Source organism: Pogona vitticeps, chromosome ZW-PAR (assembly GCF_051106095.1).
Source record: "Pogona vitticeps strain Pit_001003342236 chromosome ZW-PAR, PviZW2.1, whole genome shotgun sequence".
NCBI lineage: Eukaryota > Metazoa > Chordata > Lepidosauria > Squamata > Agamidae > Pogona > Pogona vitticeps.
In genome coordinates this window covers 105,191-120,000 of record NC_135800.1, presented here as the reverse complement: position 1 = coordinate 120,000, position 14,810 = coordinate 105,191, and the positions used below count along the sequence as shown (strand labels likewise).

At 57.3% G+C, this 14,810-nt stretch overlaps 1 protein-coding gene and 1 long non-coding RNA gene across 2 annotated transcripts in view; one reads left to right on the top strand and one right to left on the bottom strand.

The window, feature by feature from the left end:
* The window catches only part of DBH (dopamine beta-hydroxylase), an 11,594-nt gene extending 623 nt beyond the window's left edge, over positions 1–10,971 (bottom strand). The window contains exons 1-12 of the mRNA XM_072984713.2: positions 10,612–10,971; positions 8,969–9,115; positions 8,097–8,357; positions 6,375–6,551; positions 5,830–5,932; positions 3,748–3,914; positions 2,900–3,043; positions 2,657–2,695; positions 2,385–2,444; positions 1,216–1,343; positions 712–871; positions 1–550 (exon numbers count right to left, since the gene is read on the bottom strand). The exon at positions 1–550 is cut by the window's left edge and continues 623 nt beyond it. Of these exons, the coding sequence (XP_072840814.2) occupies positions 416–550; positions 712–871; positions 1,216–1,343; positions 2,385–2,444; positions 2,657–2,695; positions 2,900–3,043; positions 3,748–3,914; positions 5,830–5,932; positions 6,375–6,551; positions 8,097–8,357; positions 8,969–9,115; positions 10,612–10,971 (1,881 nt within the window). The 3' untranslated portion in view covers positions 1–415. The remainder of the gene's footprint in view (positions 551–711; positions 872–1,215; positions 1,344–2,384; positions 2,445–2,656; positions 2,696–2,899; positions 3,044–3,747; positions 3,915–5,829; positions 5,933–6,374; positions 6,552–8,096; positions 8,358–8,968; positions 9,116–10,611) is intronic.
* On the top strand, positions 2,871–14,268 carry LOC144585129 (uncharacterized). The gene is made up of 2 exons (XR_013539637.1): positions 2,871–2,992; positions 10,490–14,268. It is a non-coding gene; the product is annotated as an uncharacterized LOC144585129 (long non-coding RNA).
* Positions 14,269–14,810: the final 542 nt, after the last annotated feature.

The window sequence follows — 14,810 nt, the reverse complement described above, 5'->3', positions numbered from 1 at the left end:
TTTTCTCCCTCAGCAGGGAAGGGGTGACCATCTTGGGGGGGGGTGTCCCTTGATGTACTGAGAGGACCAGGGGCCTTCCGTGGCAAGGAGTAACTTTGGGTGGCACATCGCTGAAGGGCACGGGTGTGAATCTTGCAGAGGCACTCGAGCGACCGTGACCTCAACAGGAAGGGGCTGCCAAGGCTTTGGTTCCAGGGAGGCTGCACTGGGAGGGGAGGGCTACTTCTTTGTGACGCCTCCGCGGGAGTGGAGCCCCCCCCCCCTTGCCCTGACAGGAGAGCTGCTCTTTTTGGGAGGCCAAAGAGGAGCTGGAGGGAGGGGAGGAGAAAATGAAGAACATCCTCTCTGGCTGCTGCCGACCTGCAGGGGAATCCGTCCTGGGCCAGGCTGGGGTCGAAGCTGCTCGTGGTCCGGCTTAAACGGCCCCTGGCGTGGGAAACTGGACAAGGGTGGGGGAGCCCGGGGGGCGGCCCCGGTGGTGCTCGCAGGGGGAGGCCGGCTCCAGAAGGGGCTCTGTGATCCTGGGCAGGGGCTGCTTCTCCCATTCGCCCTGCAAAGAATGATGATTATTTACTTCTGAATATAAAGAACATATATATATATATGGGGGTCCACGTGAAGTTTGGAAACCACCACCACCCCGATTTCCCCGCGTGGTGACGGTTACAGCTGCCACAGAGTTTCTGCCTCCTGTTTGCCACCTGGACTTACTGCAAAACGGACAGCTGAGGATTTATTGCAATGCATAGAAATTGGAGCAAAGTCATAAAGGGACTGCAGAACTTCTCTGTTGAAAGAATTCCAGGGCACAGAGGAGAACTGCTGGGTGACTGAGGCCTCTGGGCACGTGCAGACAGCTTCGTCATCAAACCTAAGAGAAGATGACATATCTCAGATCACGGCTGGGAAAGAGGAGTGGGAGGGGGTCGGGAAGACAAAAAGGGACGTGCAGACCCTCTGGGGAGAGCCCCAGCTTCTGCTGCCCTGAGTGTTGCAGTGCCCAAAATCACTGGACGGTACCAGCTCTAGAGAAAGGCCTCCTCAAGGGTCACCGGGCCCAGCCCTCTTTTCCGCTGCAGGAAACCCACAGCTCCAGAGCCTCCTGGTCCACCCTGTTCAAAAACGTCCCACGAAAGGTTGCCTGCCAGCCAGCCTCGGAGGCAGACGGCTGCCCACGCTCTCAAAATACCACCTTTTATGGTCCACAGGCATCACCTGTCCACCAGTTTGAAGTAGCGCTGCAGGTAGCCCCGGTCGATGGCGCTTTTGCACAGCTCCAGATCCGTCAGGGGATAATAGTGGATGTAATTCACACACATCTCATCCATGATGCCGAAGCCCCCCTGCAGGTGGGAGAAGCCAAGGATTAAGTAGCCCCAGGCCCGCCCACCCCCACCCACCCCCGCAAGAGGTACCTCCAGGGTGTGGTGTGGTAAGCCCCCCCCCCCCAGCGTTGCCCTTTGCTCTCCTGCCCCCAACCGGTCCCTTTCCTTCAAGCACACCTCGCGAGGCCGGATCTCATTTGCCTGTGGTATGGAAGAGGGCCTAAAATCATTCCATGCTTACCAAGGCATCCCCGACTCAATAATTCTGTAGTTAAGCAGTCCAAAGGTTGCACTCAGGAAAGCTGGGCTCTGCTGTCCCCATGAATCATGCTGCCTGGGTAAACTGGCTCTCCAACATCCCCCCCCCCCTTTTTAAGGCTGATTTTGAAGTCACAAGGAAGGGCACCTACAGCCTGCTGCCATCACCTCTTTTTGGCATTTGGGATTTTAAAAAACATTGCTGACGTATTTTCACAACCCTAAGAGTGAGAAACATGTTTATTTCCAGCAAAAGCAACCAAACAGTCTGCTTTCTCTTGCAACAGATGACTGTTTATCATAAACATGATCACCCCTCTGGAAATCTGTGTGCTCCCAGAGGATCCGCATTCTGTGCTTTGCAGAATATTGGCACGCACAGAGCTGGATGCCATTTCAGCTTCGCAAAATTACTTTTCTGAAAAGTTACTTTTTTCACTACCGCTCTCAGGATCCCCCCCCGAGGGGGGGCACTGGCCTTACTGGGAGAGGAGGGGAGGATGCTGAGAGCTGCCTACGGTCTGCCAGACTGCCCACCTCTGGTAGAGTTCTGTCTACAAGGCGGGTGGCGAAGGCAGAGGGTTATGGCCTGTTTAATGTGCCTTCTGAGCTCCGTACAAGGAAGCCCCCGCGGCCGGTAGGCAGGCGCAACACCCCAGCCGGTGTGCGTGGCAGACAAATCTTTGGCCAACAGCCGTTGCCAAGGAAGGTCGTGGGGCACACATTCCGCCCCCTCCCGCTCTCAACTGAGCGGGCATTCAGGGTGGAAACAAACACCCCCCCCCACCGCCCCTAACGCACCACCGTGGCTTTCTGCCGGTCCTCCGTGTTGTAGGTGCAGGTGGTTCGCAGCACATCCCCCTGTTTAAAGGGAAAGCAGGTCTTCTCACCAAAGCAAAACCACTCTGCAAAGCCTCTCACCCCCCGCGGCCCCGCCCCGGCCGAGTCCGCGTTTCCCCTCCGGCCACGACCCCGGCTCTGCGACTAGAGGATCTCGGGACTCCCCGATATATAAAAGGCGCCACAGAGCGCCGAGGAGGAGGAGGAGGAGGCCTTTCGGCGGAGCTACTCACCGGGAGGACAGACACCACTTTTTTTAACATGCGGATCTCCTGGAAGAAAGCGGAAGCAGGCAGGGAAAGGGGAGAGGGGCGGGTGAGCAGAGGGCGGCACCTCGGCCCCACCGCCCCGGCTCGCTTGAGAAAAAACAAACCCTCCCCGGCCCGGGCCATTTCCCCCCCCCCCGCCCTGCCCGCCGAGGAAGCCCCTCCGCCCCCGCGAGCCAGCTCGTGCCGTCCCGCGCGGCCGACCCGTACCTGGAAGTGGGGGCTAAAGTGCCCGTCCGCGTTCACCACCTGCTGCTCCTTCCCGGCCCGGGACAAGACGGTGGCCACGCTCCGCCCGCTCAGGTGGGTGTGCAGCTGGGAGGCGAAGACGCGGATGCCGGCGGGGGGCAAGGCCTGGGGAGAGGCGCGCGGGATTGGAGGGGGTGTGTGTTAGGGGTCGCGATCAGGCAGCGGGCCCGCGCCCCGAGGAGCCTCCTTTTCCTTTCGGCCCCAGGGCTGGACCAGGAGCTGCCCCTGGAGGAGGAAGATGGGGGGGGTCCTTGCAAAGTGGCCCATGGCCGATGCCCCTAAGGGGACCCTCTTGGAAAAGCAGCATCACTTGGGGTCCCTTCCGGGGCTGCTTGTTGCTTTTATTTTACCGCTTCTGAAGGAAAAGGGGGGATCCATGGGATGAGGCGACTCCTCAGAGGACAGAGAAGTAGAAAAACCACTGTCAAAATGTTTTCAAATACTCAGAGACGGGGGTCCCCAATCGGCAATGGCATATGGACCTCTGGTCAGTTTTGAAATCAGCTTTTAAACCAAATCTCACCTCCAGATTCCACCCCACCCCCACCCCCACCCTGCTCCCAGATTTTGGGACCTCCCTTTCTTTTTCTTGCGTGGGGGGGGGGGGGCTGTCATTTCTTTCCTCCTGTTTCCTAATCCGTCTTTCTCTTTCGAAGTTGAGGGTGGGCCTGCCTGTTTATTTCTTTGTGTTTCTGAGCTGGTTTCTCTGGCCCCGTTTTATGGTGTCAAGGTTCAAACACTATTTAAAAATGCAATTTTAAAAACGCCCCAGGAAAACCGCAGGGTCCCCTTGCTGCCCGCATGCTCACCAGCTGGGTGCATTTATCTGTGCAGTAGCCCGTCAGGTGAAAATGGGTCTCTCCGGGCGGGATGGCCATCACCGGGGTGTACACCAGGCCCAGTTCCATGATCCCGGCATCATAGGGTCGGAGCGAGGCCGTGTAATAAAGCCGGATGCCCGAGGAGTCGCGGCGGCCTGGAAATGGGAGAAGAGGCCCCTTCACCAGTTAGGACTGGTGGCTGAGGGTCCTCTTGTGCTGGTCCTGAGCTTTGCTGGCTCCCTCCCTCTCCTCACAGGTGGAGGGGACTAAGGTGCCCCCCAGCTGAGGCTGGAAGAACTGAACCGGTCTGGCTCTGGCCGAGGGCTAGGTAGGGCACCCGGTCTCCCCTCCCTCCCTCCAGAAGAAGCCAAAACAGAGGCAAAAGGAACACCCTGGTGAAGGGCTCTTCACCCCGGGGAGTCTGGCCAAGGACACGCAACTAGCAGTTTGGCTACCGACACCCCAAAATCTGTGGAGGTGTACCCGCCAGGGACCGGAAGGGGTTCCCCATGGCCTTCTCTGGGTGCACGTTTTACAGGAAGAGGATGGCTGCTCTTTCTGACTGCTTTTAAGGTCCGGCCTCCATCTTGGGTAAATTGAATAGATAAGAAGAAGCAGGCAGATACTTCACCCGTTAAAAGAAAAGAACCCGCAGCAAACATGTGATTATTTATAGCCAAGTGTGATCTGCCTGAAGAACAACACAGATGCTTCCATCTTCTAAAATTACTCTCCAGGAGCCCAACGGGGAGCGGCTCCGAGCACATGGGAGCGCTGCACTCCCTTTGTGTCCCGTTCTCCCAAGGCCCTCGCCCTGCCCACCTGCCACCAGCAGGACCGCCGGGCCCGTCCTTGGCTCCTGAGTTTGCTGGGTTCACACCCCCTCCGTTCCAGCTGTGAGCCCCCTCTTTGAAAGCAGCCCCTGAAGTTGGGTTGGCCCCTGGAGTCTGGTGAGTGACTTTAGGCCTGTTTGTGGCAGGACACGGGCAGCCTGTGGTCCTGTCCACCTGCTCGGAAGCTCCTGTCTCCACTCAAAGGTGCTCATCTCTTCCGAGTGGAGATGCGGCAGCAGCAGCGCTGGGGGCTGCCTGGGAGTCTCGCCCAGCCAGTGCCTGAGGGCACAGGAGTTGGATCTCACAGGGCCCCAAGGGGAAGGGGAGCCTTGCGGGAAGAATAGCAGAGGGCATCAGGGACCACCCTCCCTCCCTCCCTCCCGCAGGCCCTCCTCAGAAGAGGGGCCTGTTTCCCTCGGTTTGGCCCATCCAGAAGGGGTTTCAGGAACCTCCGCCTGCAGCGGCTCACTTCGTAAAAGGTAATTCTTGTTCTCTCCCACCCACACCTCTGTATAGAAGTAATCAGTTGCAAGTTAAATAGTTAGATTTGGCTAGTTACTTGGGGTAGCAAGCAAAGGTAGCTTGCAGTTTGAAGGTTACTTTTAGGTGTGCAGACTTTGCCGCAAACGCATCAGTGCCCAAAAGTTATTTTAAATGAACAAGTAAAAGACTTTTACAGGCACTCAGGAACTTCTCAAGATTTGGTCCATTCTGCTATCACTTCCCACCTGGTCAGGGGAGGATTCTCTAGTTTTATTGTCTGCCTTTTTACAAGTTTTTCAAAAGTGCAGTACCTAAATCGGCCATTATAGGGGAGCAGAGGCGAATTCCCTGTCATTTTCTGGTCTGTTTGGACTGTAATTACAGGGCAGCGGTCCATAATGAGTTAGCTACAAGGAGGGCTGCCCGCCCGCCCGCCCGGGTCCAGCATTGAGAGGCAGGGAGGGGGTGCTTCAGCGCAGACGGCAGCTGCCGATCGATCGATCGCTGCCAATTGATGGACTCCAAGGGGAGCTTCGCCTCCATTTGCACTTGCTTTGTTTAGGGCGTGTGTTTGGGAGAGACAGCAGGCCTTCACCTGTGGGTCAGATCTCTCAGGGGGCAGCAATGACAGATCCCCCAGCCTGGAGGGATGAGGCTGTCAATGGAGAGGGTTCCCCTTCTCCTCCTGATGGAGTCTGGCCTTCACTGGAGCAAGAGGGGCAGGTGGGGGAGAGGGACGCATTGCCTTGCTTACCTTTAAGCTCCAGGGGGTTGTGGTAGTGGACTTCCAAGCGCAGGTACTTCGAGGATCCGGGCCCTCCAAAAGCCAGGCCTGCCTCCTCCGGGTAGTAGAAAGCCTGGAAGGAAGAACGGAGGGTTGGCTGAACCCACGGCTTGCCCCGGCCTCTGGCCCCCAAGGCATGGAAGGGGTGGGGAGGTGGCTTGTGCTTTGTGAAACACTGGCTGCGGCCCCCTCCTCCCAAACACACACACCAAGAGGCGGACTGTCGTAATACAGACCCTTCAGGTCTCCCGTGGCCACCAACCCAAACACCTCCAGGAAGGCCCACTAGAGTCGACCCCTCTGCTTTCCATTTCATTTGACTTTAGTGACAAAAAAGTAGGAACCGTGTGGAAAACGAACCCCCCCCCCACCCCCCCAGGCAGGTTTCCTGCTGCTGACCGGGAGCAGCGAGAATGCTTTGGTCCAACCAAGAGAGGAGGTGGGATCGGAAAGGGCCGGGGGGGGGGACCGTCCCGAGGAGCAGACCGCCGGCCTTTTGGAGCAGCGCCCCGCACCTGCGCCCCCATCGCCCAGGCGGCCAGGACGTGGCGGCAGTAGTTGAGCCGCTCCGGCTTCATCTTGGCGTCGCAGGGCCCGTTGTAGTGCGGGAAGGTCTGGAAGTGGGCGTCGCATTGGAAGACCTCCATGTGGTGGACCAGCGCTTGGTTCCCCGGGGTGACGATGGGCTCGTACTGCAGAGACAACAAACGGCCATGAACGGTGGCCTGAGAGGCCCCGGCCCTCGCGACTCTGGCTGAGATGCAGGGGGTTCGGAAACAGCCACAGCCGCCACCGCTGCCTCCTCCACACCCACCCTGCAGGGTTGGCAGGGGATCACACCCCTCTGCCGTCCTCCTCCCCACCCTCTTTGTAGCCAAGGGCCTTGGCTCTCCCTCTCCTCCTCCTTTTTTTTGGGGGGGGGAGGAGGCAGGTGATGTCTTCCTTCTCCTCTTCCCTTCCTTCATGGAAGATGGACCGGGACTGGGGGCCTCACAAACCGGAAATGTCACACACACCCCTCTTTCCCCTGTCCTGACCCACCCTTGGCTACCAGCCCACCTGCTCCCTGCCCCCACCCACCCCACCCCCACTGCGGTTTCCTTTGGCCTGAGTGTACATGAAGGTCCCTCCACCAGCCGCCTCTCCCAAAGTGGGCACCTGCTCTGGCCCCACCAGGCTCTTCCTTGGCAAGATCTTGGCTCTTCTTTCAAGACGGGTGGGAGGGAGGGAGGGGCTGCTTGCTCTCTGGGCAGCTGTGACCTTGAGAACTGCCGAATTGCCACTTTGCCCCCCTCCCCTCCCCTTGCAGTGCAGCCGACAGGCCTTGACGGATGCCCTCCGCATCTGATGACGGTGGCATTTCGCCGGCATCGCCCTCCCGGCTGCTAGATTCTCATTCCTCTCCCCCACCACCACCACCACCAATTAGTGCCAGCTCTCAGGTTTCACTTCTCTCTTGGAGGCATTTTGCCACCTCAACACAAGCGGGTGAGGGAGAGGTTGACACAGAGAGAGAGAGAGAGAGAGAGAGAATGAGAATGGCAGCCAGGTCACTTCATTGCTGCACAGGGTTTCATTTGCAAGCGAGTGGTTGGTTGTTTGGTTTCTTTGGCAAGGGAGCGTTTTCTTTAATTGAGGAAGGCGGGGGGGGGGGAGTTCATGTTCAAACATGTGATTTCCACGTCCTCCTTCAATCTAGAAGCAAACCTCTCCCCCTCTCGCTTGCGCTGCTGGTTCGTGACAGTCCCAATTTGGGGGCCCTTGAAGTATGGGGTTGATAACAGCGTAGGGCCCTAGCATATCAGCCAAGAGCAGGAGGCTCTGGCAGAGGGGAGAGAAACAGAAGAGAAGAGCCACGAGGGGGCGGGGGATTTGGGGGGAAGGAAGAAAGGCTGCCGTGGATGGATAAGGGGTGATGGAAAGATGATGTCTCTGAAGGTGCCTTCCAAGGTCTCCTAGAAGTAACTTCTGAAAGTAATCAGAAGCTGTTACTCGTTCCACCAGTAAAATGACTTGGATCCTGGAAGTTACAGTCCTTTGTGATACCCCATCACCCAGGAAGTGCATTACTTGCTACTGGCTACCTCCAAGCTGCAAGATTAAAGGGCAGGAAGGCCAAGGATGGTAGAGACGTTGTGGACAGAGACCCAAAGTTTGGGTGGCCAGGGGTCATGCCGGTGAGATTCCCAAGGCGGGGTGTGTGTGTGTGTGTGATTGAGGGCAGGGGTCTCACCCACCATGACCACGTGGTGCTTGGCAAAGCCATCTGGGAGGTCCTGGATGTAGCACCAGTAGGTGGTCTCCTGGCCGGGGATCTCCACGTCAGGGGCTCGGACCTCCAAGGTCTGCACATCAGCAGGCAGTGGGGGGGCCTTGACCTTGGGCTTCAGCAGCTGCACCCTTTGCAGCCCCTTGTAGGGGAGGGCAGAGAAGTTGACCGCCTGGAGCGAAGGGACCGGTCTCTCCAGGATCCCATACACAAGGTGCACAGTGCCGTCCTGCAAGGGAAAGCAGAGAGCAGGCCAGGGTCACGGGGCTGGACCCGTCCGAACCACCTCCAGGAGTATCTTGGGGTCAAATTGCACACAAAGAGGAGGAAGCCTGTTCCCTTCTACAGTATTGCTACGAGGGAGCTTCTGCTGGGGACACTGTCTCTGTGTCCTGCCCACCGCTCAAGGGAAGCGTTTCCCCCCCCCCCCCCAATCAGACAGACAGCCGAGACCGCTTGGCCAGGTCCTCAGTTGCTTCCTCAGAGGAGCATATTGTTCTGTGGCTCCTCTTGGCACCCTTCCTTCTCTCGGGGCATCTCACCCCCCACCCTTGTTCGGGGTGTGTGTTTGTGTGTGTGTGTGTGTGTGTCACTGTTGGGCCCTCCTTTTTATCCAACCAGTCCGAACCCTTTTGTTGCCTGTGAACCTCGAGGTGCAGTCTCCAAAGGCAGGCATTTTTCTGAACATTTCAGAGCCAGCTGCGTTGGAGAGAGCAACCAACCAGGCGTGCAGGGGGTCACCTCTCCCAGCCATGAGGTCCAAGGTCTGGCCGGCTGGTGCCATGATGCCTAAAGGTGCCCGAGCCGCTGGAGGGCGGAAGGAGGGCCCCCCCCCCGTACCTCAATGAGGTAGTCCCTGGGGTCGCAGGTGTCGAAGGGCCTCTCAAAGATCAGGGAAAGGCCCTCGGCTGTCTTCCAGGCCCTGAGCAGCTGGTAGCTCTGCTGGGGATCCATGTGCAGTCGCCCGTCCTGGTCGCTCCAGGCGTCCTGGGAACAATGAAAACGAAGCATGGGTGGCCACGGTGCAAAGGAAACCAGAGGCTGGCGGGTCTGGTCTCGCCAAAACCTTTCCTGAGTTTCCTGCATTGGCCAAGGGTGGCCGTTGGATCGCCTCCTGGACAGCTCCGTGGAAGGCAGGCCTTGACGACACGGCAGGTTCCCCTGGGCTTTCCCTGATGGGCCTTTCTAATCATGGTGCACAACATCCTGTTAGAATTCTCCTTTAGAGAAAGGAAAGCCCCCTCAGGTGAACGTGGTTTTATCCACCATGTCTAGTTGTAGGATCCCTTGCCGGACGGATTAGCTCTCAAGTGCAGAGTTTGGTCGCCAGCCTAAAGTGCAGCATTTTACAGCATGGTTCAAAGCTGGCTGCAGTTAGGCTTCTGTGCATTTCTTTTCTTTCTAAAAGACGGCCAGAGAAAGCGCCTGCAGAGGCCGCTTCATCCGGCTGGACGTTGGGCTCTTTGTGCCTCCCCTTATGCCCACCCCCTAAATTTGGTGCCATTCAGCTTGACAAAGAGTTCTGGAGAACACGAATGCTCACCACCACATTTGCGACCCCCAGTATCACACCCAGCTCTAAATTTTGGAAACCCGCCCCCCCCCGGCAAGTCTGTGCAGATGCTTGCTCTTTCCTTTCTAAGCAGAAGAGGAGACACAACAGAGGAGAAGCGAAGCAGGTGCAGAGGGAGGGGGACCGATCCAGAAATAACATGGGGAAGGACGGGCTCAGCCACCATGGAGACAGAGAGGAACGTGGGTGGAGGCCTCTGGGCCTGCTCGTCCTTCCCAGGCGGCATGGGGCTCTCTCCAAGGAGGGGGAAAGGGTCACTCCTCGGGCATCCCACAGTTGCAGACCCCATCGGGCTGGGCTAGAGTCAGCATCAAATATTTCCTAACTCTGAGCACAAGTTAAAATGCAGAGGCTCTGCCCAGGGCATACACCTGGAGGAGACGAAAACGCTGTGTATCATTCCAGCGATATGTGCACCACATATGCACACGCACACATGACTCTGGAAGAGCATTTCACGTACTTCTAACCTCCCACACATACATCAACAGAAGGTCCCCTCCCACATTGTTTCCCCCACAGCCCTCACGTCCATCCAAGATGTAGGCACGACTCTCGATCAGAACTATTAAAAGTTCGACCAGATGGGAAGAATCCTGACCCTTCGCTACCCAGGCCCAGAGCCAACAGCTGCTGACCTGAAAGCCTGGACACCCCCTGCCCATCACAGCCCCGGGGGGGGGGGGTTCCCTGCTGTTTCTTTCCTGGGGAGGGAAGGGCCGTTTCTCCCCAGAGAAGAGGGAAAGGTCAAATGATAATGAATGGATGCGTATTCCACCTCTCTCTAGTGCAACCTATGGAATACGTTCCCCTGCTGAAGAGTTCAGGCTAAGTGCGGATGAAGCCCCAGCCCCCTGCCCTGCCAAGGCCTCCAGGAGAGAAAGGATGCTCCAGGCGACGGCTTACTCACGGCAAAGAAGGAGTGGCTGCCGTTGCTCCAGAGGACGGCCAGGTCCGCGTTCACAAAGTCCCCTCGGTCGGACATGCCGAAGAGGAGCCCGGATTCCAGCTTGTGGAGGGCGATCTGGAACGTGACCTCCCCGCGGGGGTAGCTGACGTTCCAGGAGAGCTGCAGGAGGCCCCGGGGGTCCAGGGGCACTCGGTAAGGGAAGTCGTGCTCCTGCGGATCGGTGCCCTGCAGGGCCACCCCCAAGAGGACCAGGAAGGCGACCAGCAGGGTGAAGTACACCGAGACGGCTTCACGGAGCTTGAGGGTGGGGCAGGAGAGGGGGGCCCCCAGCCGGCCGCTCTTCCCTGCTAAGGTGCGCATCCTGGGCAGGGGCGGCGGGCGGAGGAGGCCACTCTTCCCGACTTGCCCTTTTTATAGGGGAGGCTTTCAGGCAAACGGGGAAGTTAATGCCCCTTAATTGCATTTCACGGTTGGGAAATCGGATTGTGACATCGACCCTCCGTCGCCCACGGCCACTCCGCCTCCCCGTTGTCCAAACACTTGTCCTTCTGTGTTTCTCCTTAATTGGCTCTAATTGCACAGGGACCTTATCGGGGCCACTGAACCAGACGAAAAGGATTCGTCCTCCTTCTCTGTCTGGCTGTCTGCGTAGCCGGAGTTTCCGGCCAGGAGGTTCTGCCTGCAAAGCACGTGGGGCCCGGCTGGCCTTTCTCTCCTCCTCTCCCTGCCCAACAGTGGGCTTTCCTTGTGGCCAGGTGGTGCCCACCAAGGAGTCATGCCACCCTGCTTGCCCACCTGCCCGCCTTGCCTGCCCGGGTGCAAAGGGGCTCCAGGAGGGCACAGCAAGAGTAAAGATTCCACACAGGGACGTCCATCTCCTGCAAGGCCTGCTTGATCGCAGCAAAAGGCAGCAGCCAAAACATGACTCAGAAGGTTTTGTGTGTGTGCAAGAAGAACATGGGGAAGAAAGGGGGGCAATTTGTTTCTCCTGTCCCCCCCCCTCACATGTTTGTCCTATGCCTGGAAAAAAGTGGTGGGTGGGGAAGCAACTTGCCTTCTTTTGAGGGGCTTGGCAGCAAAAAGACATGGCCAGAAGCAGCCGCCCTCCGGAAAGCCTTTGCCCTCCCACCCACCTCGGCTGCCATTCCTCACAGCCGTCCTCTTTCCTTTTCCCTCCATCCCTGGGGAGGGCCCGGGGGCAGATCCCCTTTCAGGCTCCTTCAGCCGGAGGCGGCAGCGGAAGTGCTGAAGCAGCAAAAGGAAGCTTCCCCTGGAGATCCGATACCCAGAGACAGAGAAGCAGGTTTTGTGCAGGCTGGGTGGGGAGGCTGTTGGGGGGAGGCAGGCCCACAACAGGTCCGTGGGTGTGGGAAACCTCACAGACCTACATGAACCAGAGCCTCAGTGCAAAGGCTTTTGCTCCCCTGCACAAAAGCAGCACCCAGACGCAGGAGAGCGCTCCCTGGCCTGGCACCCTTAAGCCTCATCCTGTCTCAGGCGGGAGCCTCCAGGCCTAACCTGGTCCGGCCAGCTGGTCCCAAATCTCTCTTGGCTTCTGCCCCATGGCCTGGTCCCTGGGCTCCCCAGTGGCTGCTGTCCAAGGGGATGAGAAGAAACCCTAAGATGGTCTGCGTGGCAGATTCCACCTAACTCCACCCGTTCCATCCCTGGGAGTCCCTTGGTGTGGGAGTGCATACACCTCCCTTTCTGAAGAGCCTCCGCGTCTGCCCTATAATTTAATACCTTCACCACCCCCGGCCCACCCAGGCCCTCACTGGTCGGTCTTCCAGAGATCAAACACCGGCTTCGCGTTCCAAGCGTTTATCTACAAATGCTTCTCTTCTATTCAGAAGCAAGAACATTTTTATCTTTTTACATTTGCACTGTAAAATAGAATTAATCGCCGCACGTGCAATGTTTAACCAACACGGAGCAGACTCGGCTGTGACACAGAAAAGCGCGTCTGTTCCCATCTTCAGAGGGGCTGCAGTGGCTGCAGCTGAAACAAAACCCATTTAGACCTTGAGAAAGAAGCGAGGCTGGTCCCTGTGCCGCAAAATTTTCCTGCATCAAAGTGGACAGAATCAAAGGCCACGAGGTGGGTGAGGAAGGAAAGCCATGCTCCCCTAAATCCAGGCTTTGTCTAAACGAAAAGAGGAAAAGCCTGCAGAACACGGCAGCCTTGTAAGCACTTTTTGGTTCCCGGCAGGGGCCCACCCCAGCCGAGTTCCCTGGCTGGCTACCTCCAGCACTGCCGGCTCCTCGTTGGCACCCCGTCCCGTCCCGCCACCAGCCAGCCGCCACCCCTGCCTCGGCCCAGCCCACCTTCTCCCCGTGCTCTTCAGATGGTGATCCTCCCTGCCAGTCAGTCATGAATAGGCCCTCCGTTCAGTCAGAGGCACCTCCCACGCCTATCATTAGCACCATTATTGTTATTATTCCCCTTTAGAATCCAAATAACATCCCAGAGAGGCCCGGGGTTTGAGTAATAACTTGCACAAGTCAAAGAGAATGTTGCTGCGTCCTCTCTCTCTCTCTGCCCCCCCCCAGGTTGTCCTTGCTTGTTCACATGCCAAGGAATGAACTCAGGGAACAGACGCCTCCACAAAGAGGCCCACAAGGAGTCTTCAAGGGCAGCCCCAGGTGGCAAGAGAAGCAGCAGCCTGTTTTTAAGAAAAGAAAAGAAACCTCAAAAGGTTGCGCTTGCAGGCAATGAGCAGGGCTGTCGTTCTGGGTTAGCGTTTCTTTTCATGCCCCTCGGCCACTTGTGTCAAGAGTTCCTGGATATTTATGCTGCTAATTCCTTTCTCCCTCTTGAACACACACCTTAAGGTGGTGTGTGTGTGTGTGTGTGTGTGTGTGTGTGTGTGTGTGTGTGAGAGAGAGAGAGAGAGAGAGAGAGAGAGAGAGAGAAGCAGCAGCAGCAGAGGGCAAGGCCACCAGGAGGCTAGGCTCCAACACCGATGCGGGACCGTTGCAGCCGAGAGAGCCCCGACGAAGAGGCGCCTGACTCCGCACAGGGCTGCTTCCTAAGTAGATGCTGCCGAACGAACGTGGTCCAAGTATCACCAGGAGGGACAAGCTGTCTTGTGAGAAGGATCTTCATGCTTTCTTTGGGTGTCTGCTGGTTGCCATGGAAGCAAGGTGTCCACAGGCCCACAAATAGATACACTCCTGAAAATAGCAAACTCTACATTCCTGTTTTTATTATGTTTACTGAACTCTGGGCTTCCCCTTTCCCCTTCCAACGATGATTTTCCCAGATCTTTCTTCTCCCCCCTCCCCCCTCACACAGAAATGCATCTCCTCTGGGCAACAGTGGACAGGACCCCCACGCACAGCATGGGGGACAGCGTGGTCCTTAATCGTGTTTTTTTTTTTTTTCATGTGGACCTCCTCCAAAATGTGGTTCTTATCAAACGTGTGTGACCCGGTTCCTCCTCGCTAACCCGAGGCTGGAGAACCTCACAGCCTGGTTGGCAGCAACTCTGTCTGGTTTCATCCACCCTGACCTCCCGATTCTTGAAGCAGGAGGTTTCTCCCCTTCCTGCTCTGTTTCTCCTTCGAGGCAACCACGAGTGAAGCAAAACATCCCCTTTGTTTCTCCTTCTTCTGTGAGTAAATTATTCTAGCTTTTTGCGTGTTACAAGTTCAAAATGATTTCTTGGCATTTATTGTTTCACCTTGTAACGCCACGCTGGTCGTCCTCTTGCTCCAGGAAAGCCTCAGCACCACCAAGCAAGGAGGCAAAGGCGTCTCTCCTTAACTCGGCCACCTGTGCTGAAACCCAACCTCCCGCGCCTTCCCCCCCCCCCCGCGTTCTGCTCCCTAGACCCTCATTCATTCAAAAAAGCAACACCGAGAACCTTTGCCTCAGTAGCTCACCTCAGCAGCTCCTGAAATAAGGAACAAAGGGGAAAGGAAGAGATTATAATGGCAACCATCATGTCTAAATTATGGACACACCTCGCCCCTGGCCTTCAGGGAGATGCTGCTTCTTTCTTGCTACCTCTTCCGTTCCTCAAGGTGCCTCATTCCAGATTTGGGGTGGTGGGTTAAGGTTAGGGTTAGGGTGAGCAGCTCCTTCTCCCCCCCCCCGGGGAAAACTACCCAAGGGGACGGACTTCTTCCAGAAAAGTAGCCCGGAGGTCTCCTTCCTTTTCCCTCTCGAGGTTCTGATCCCCACCGGACGCCTGTTG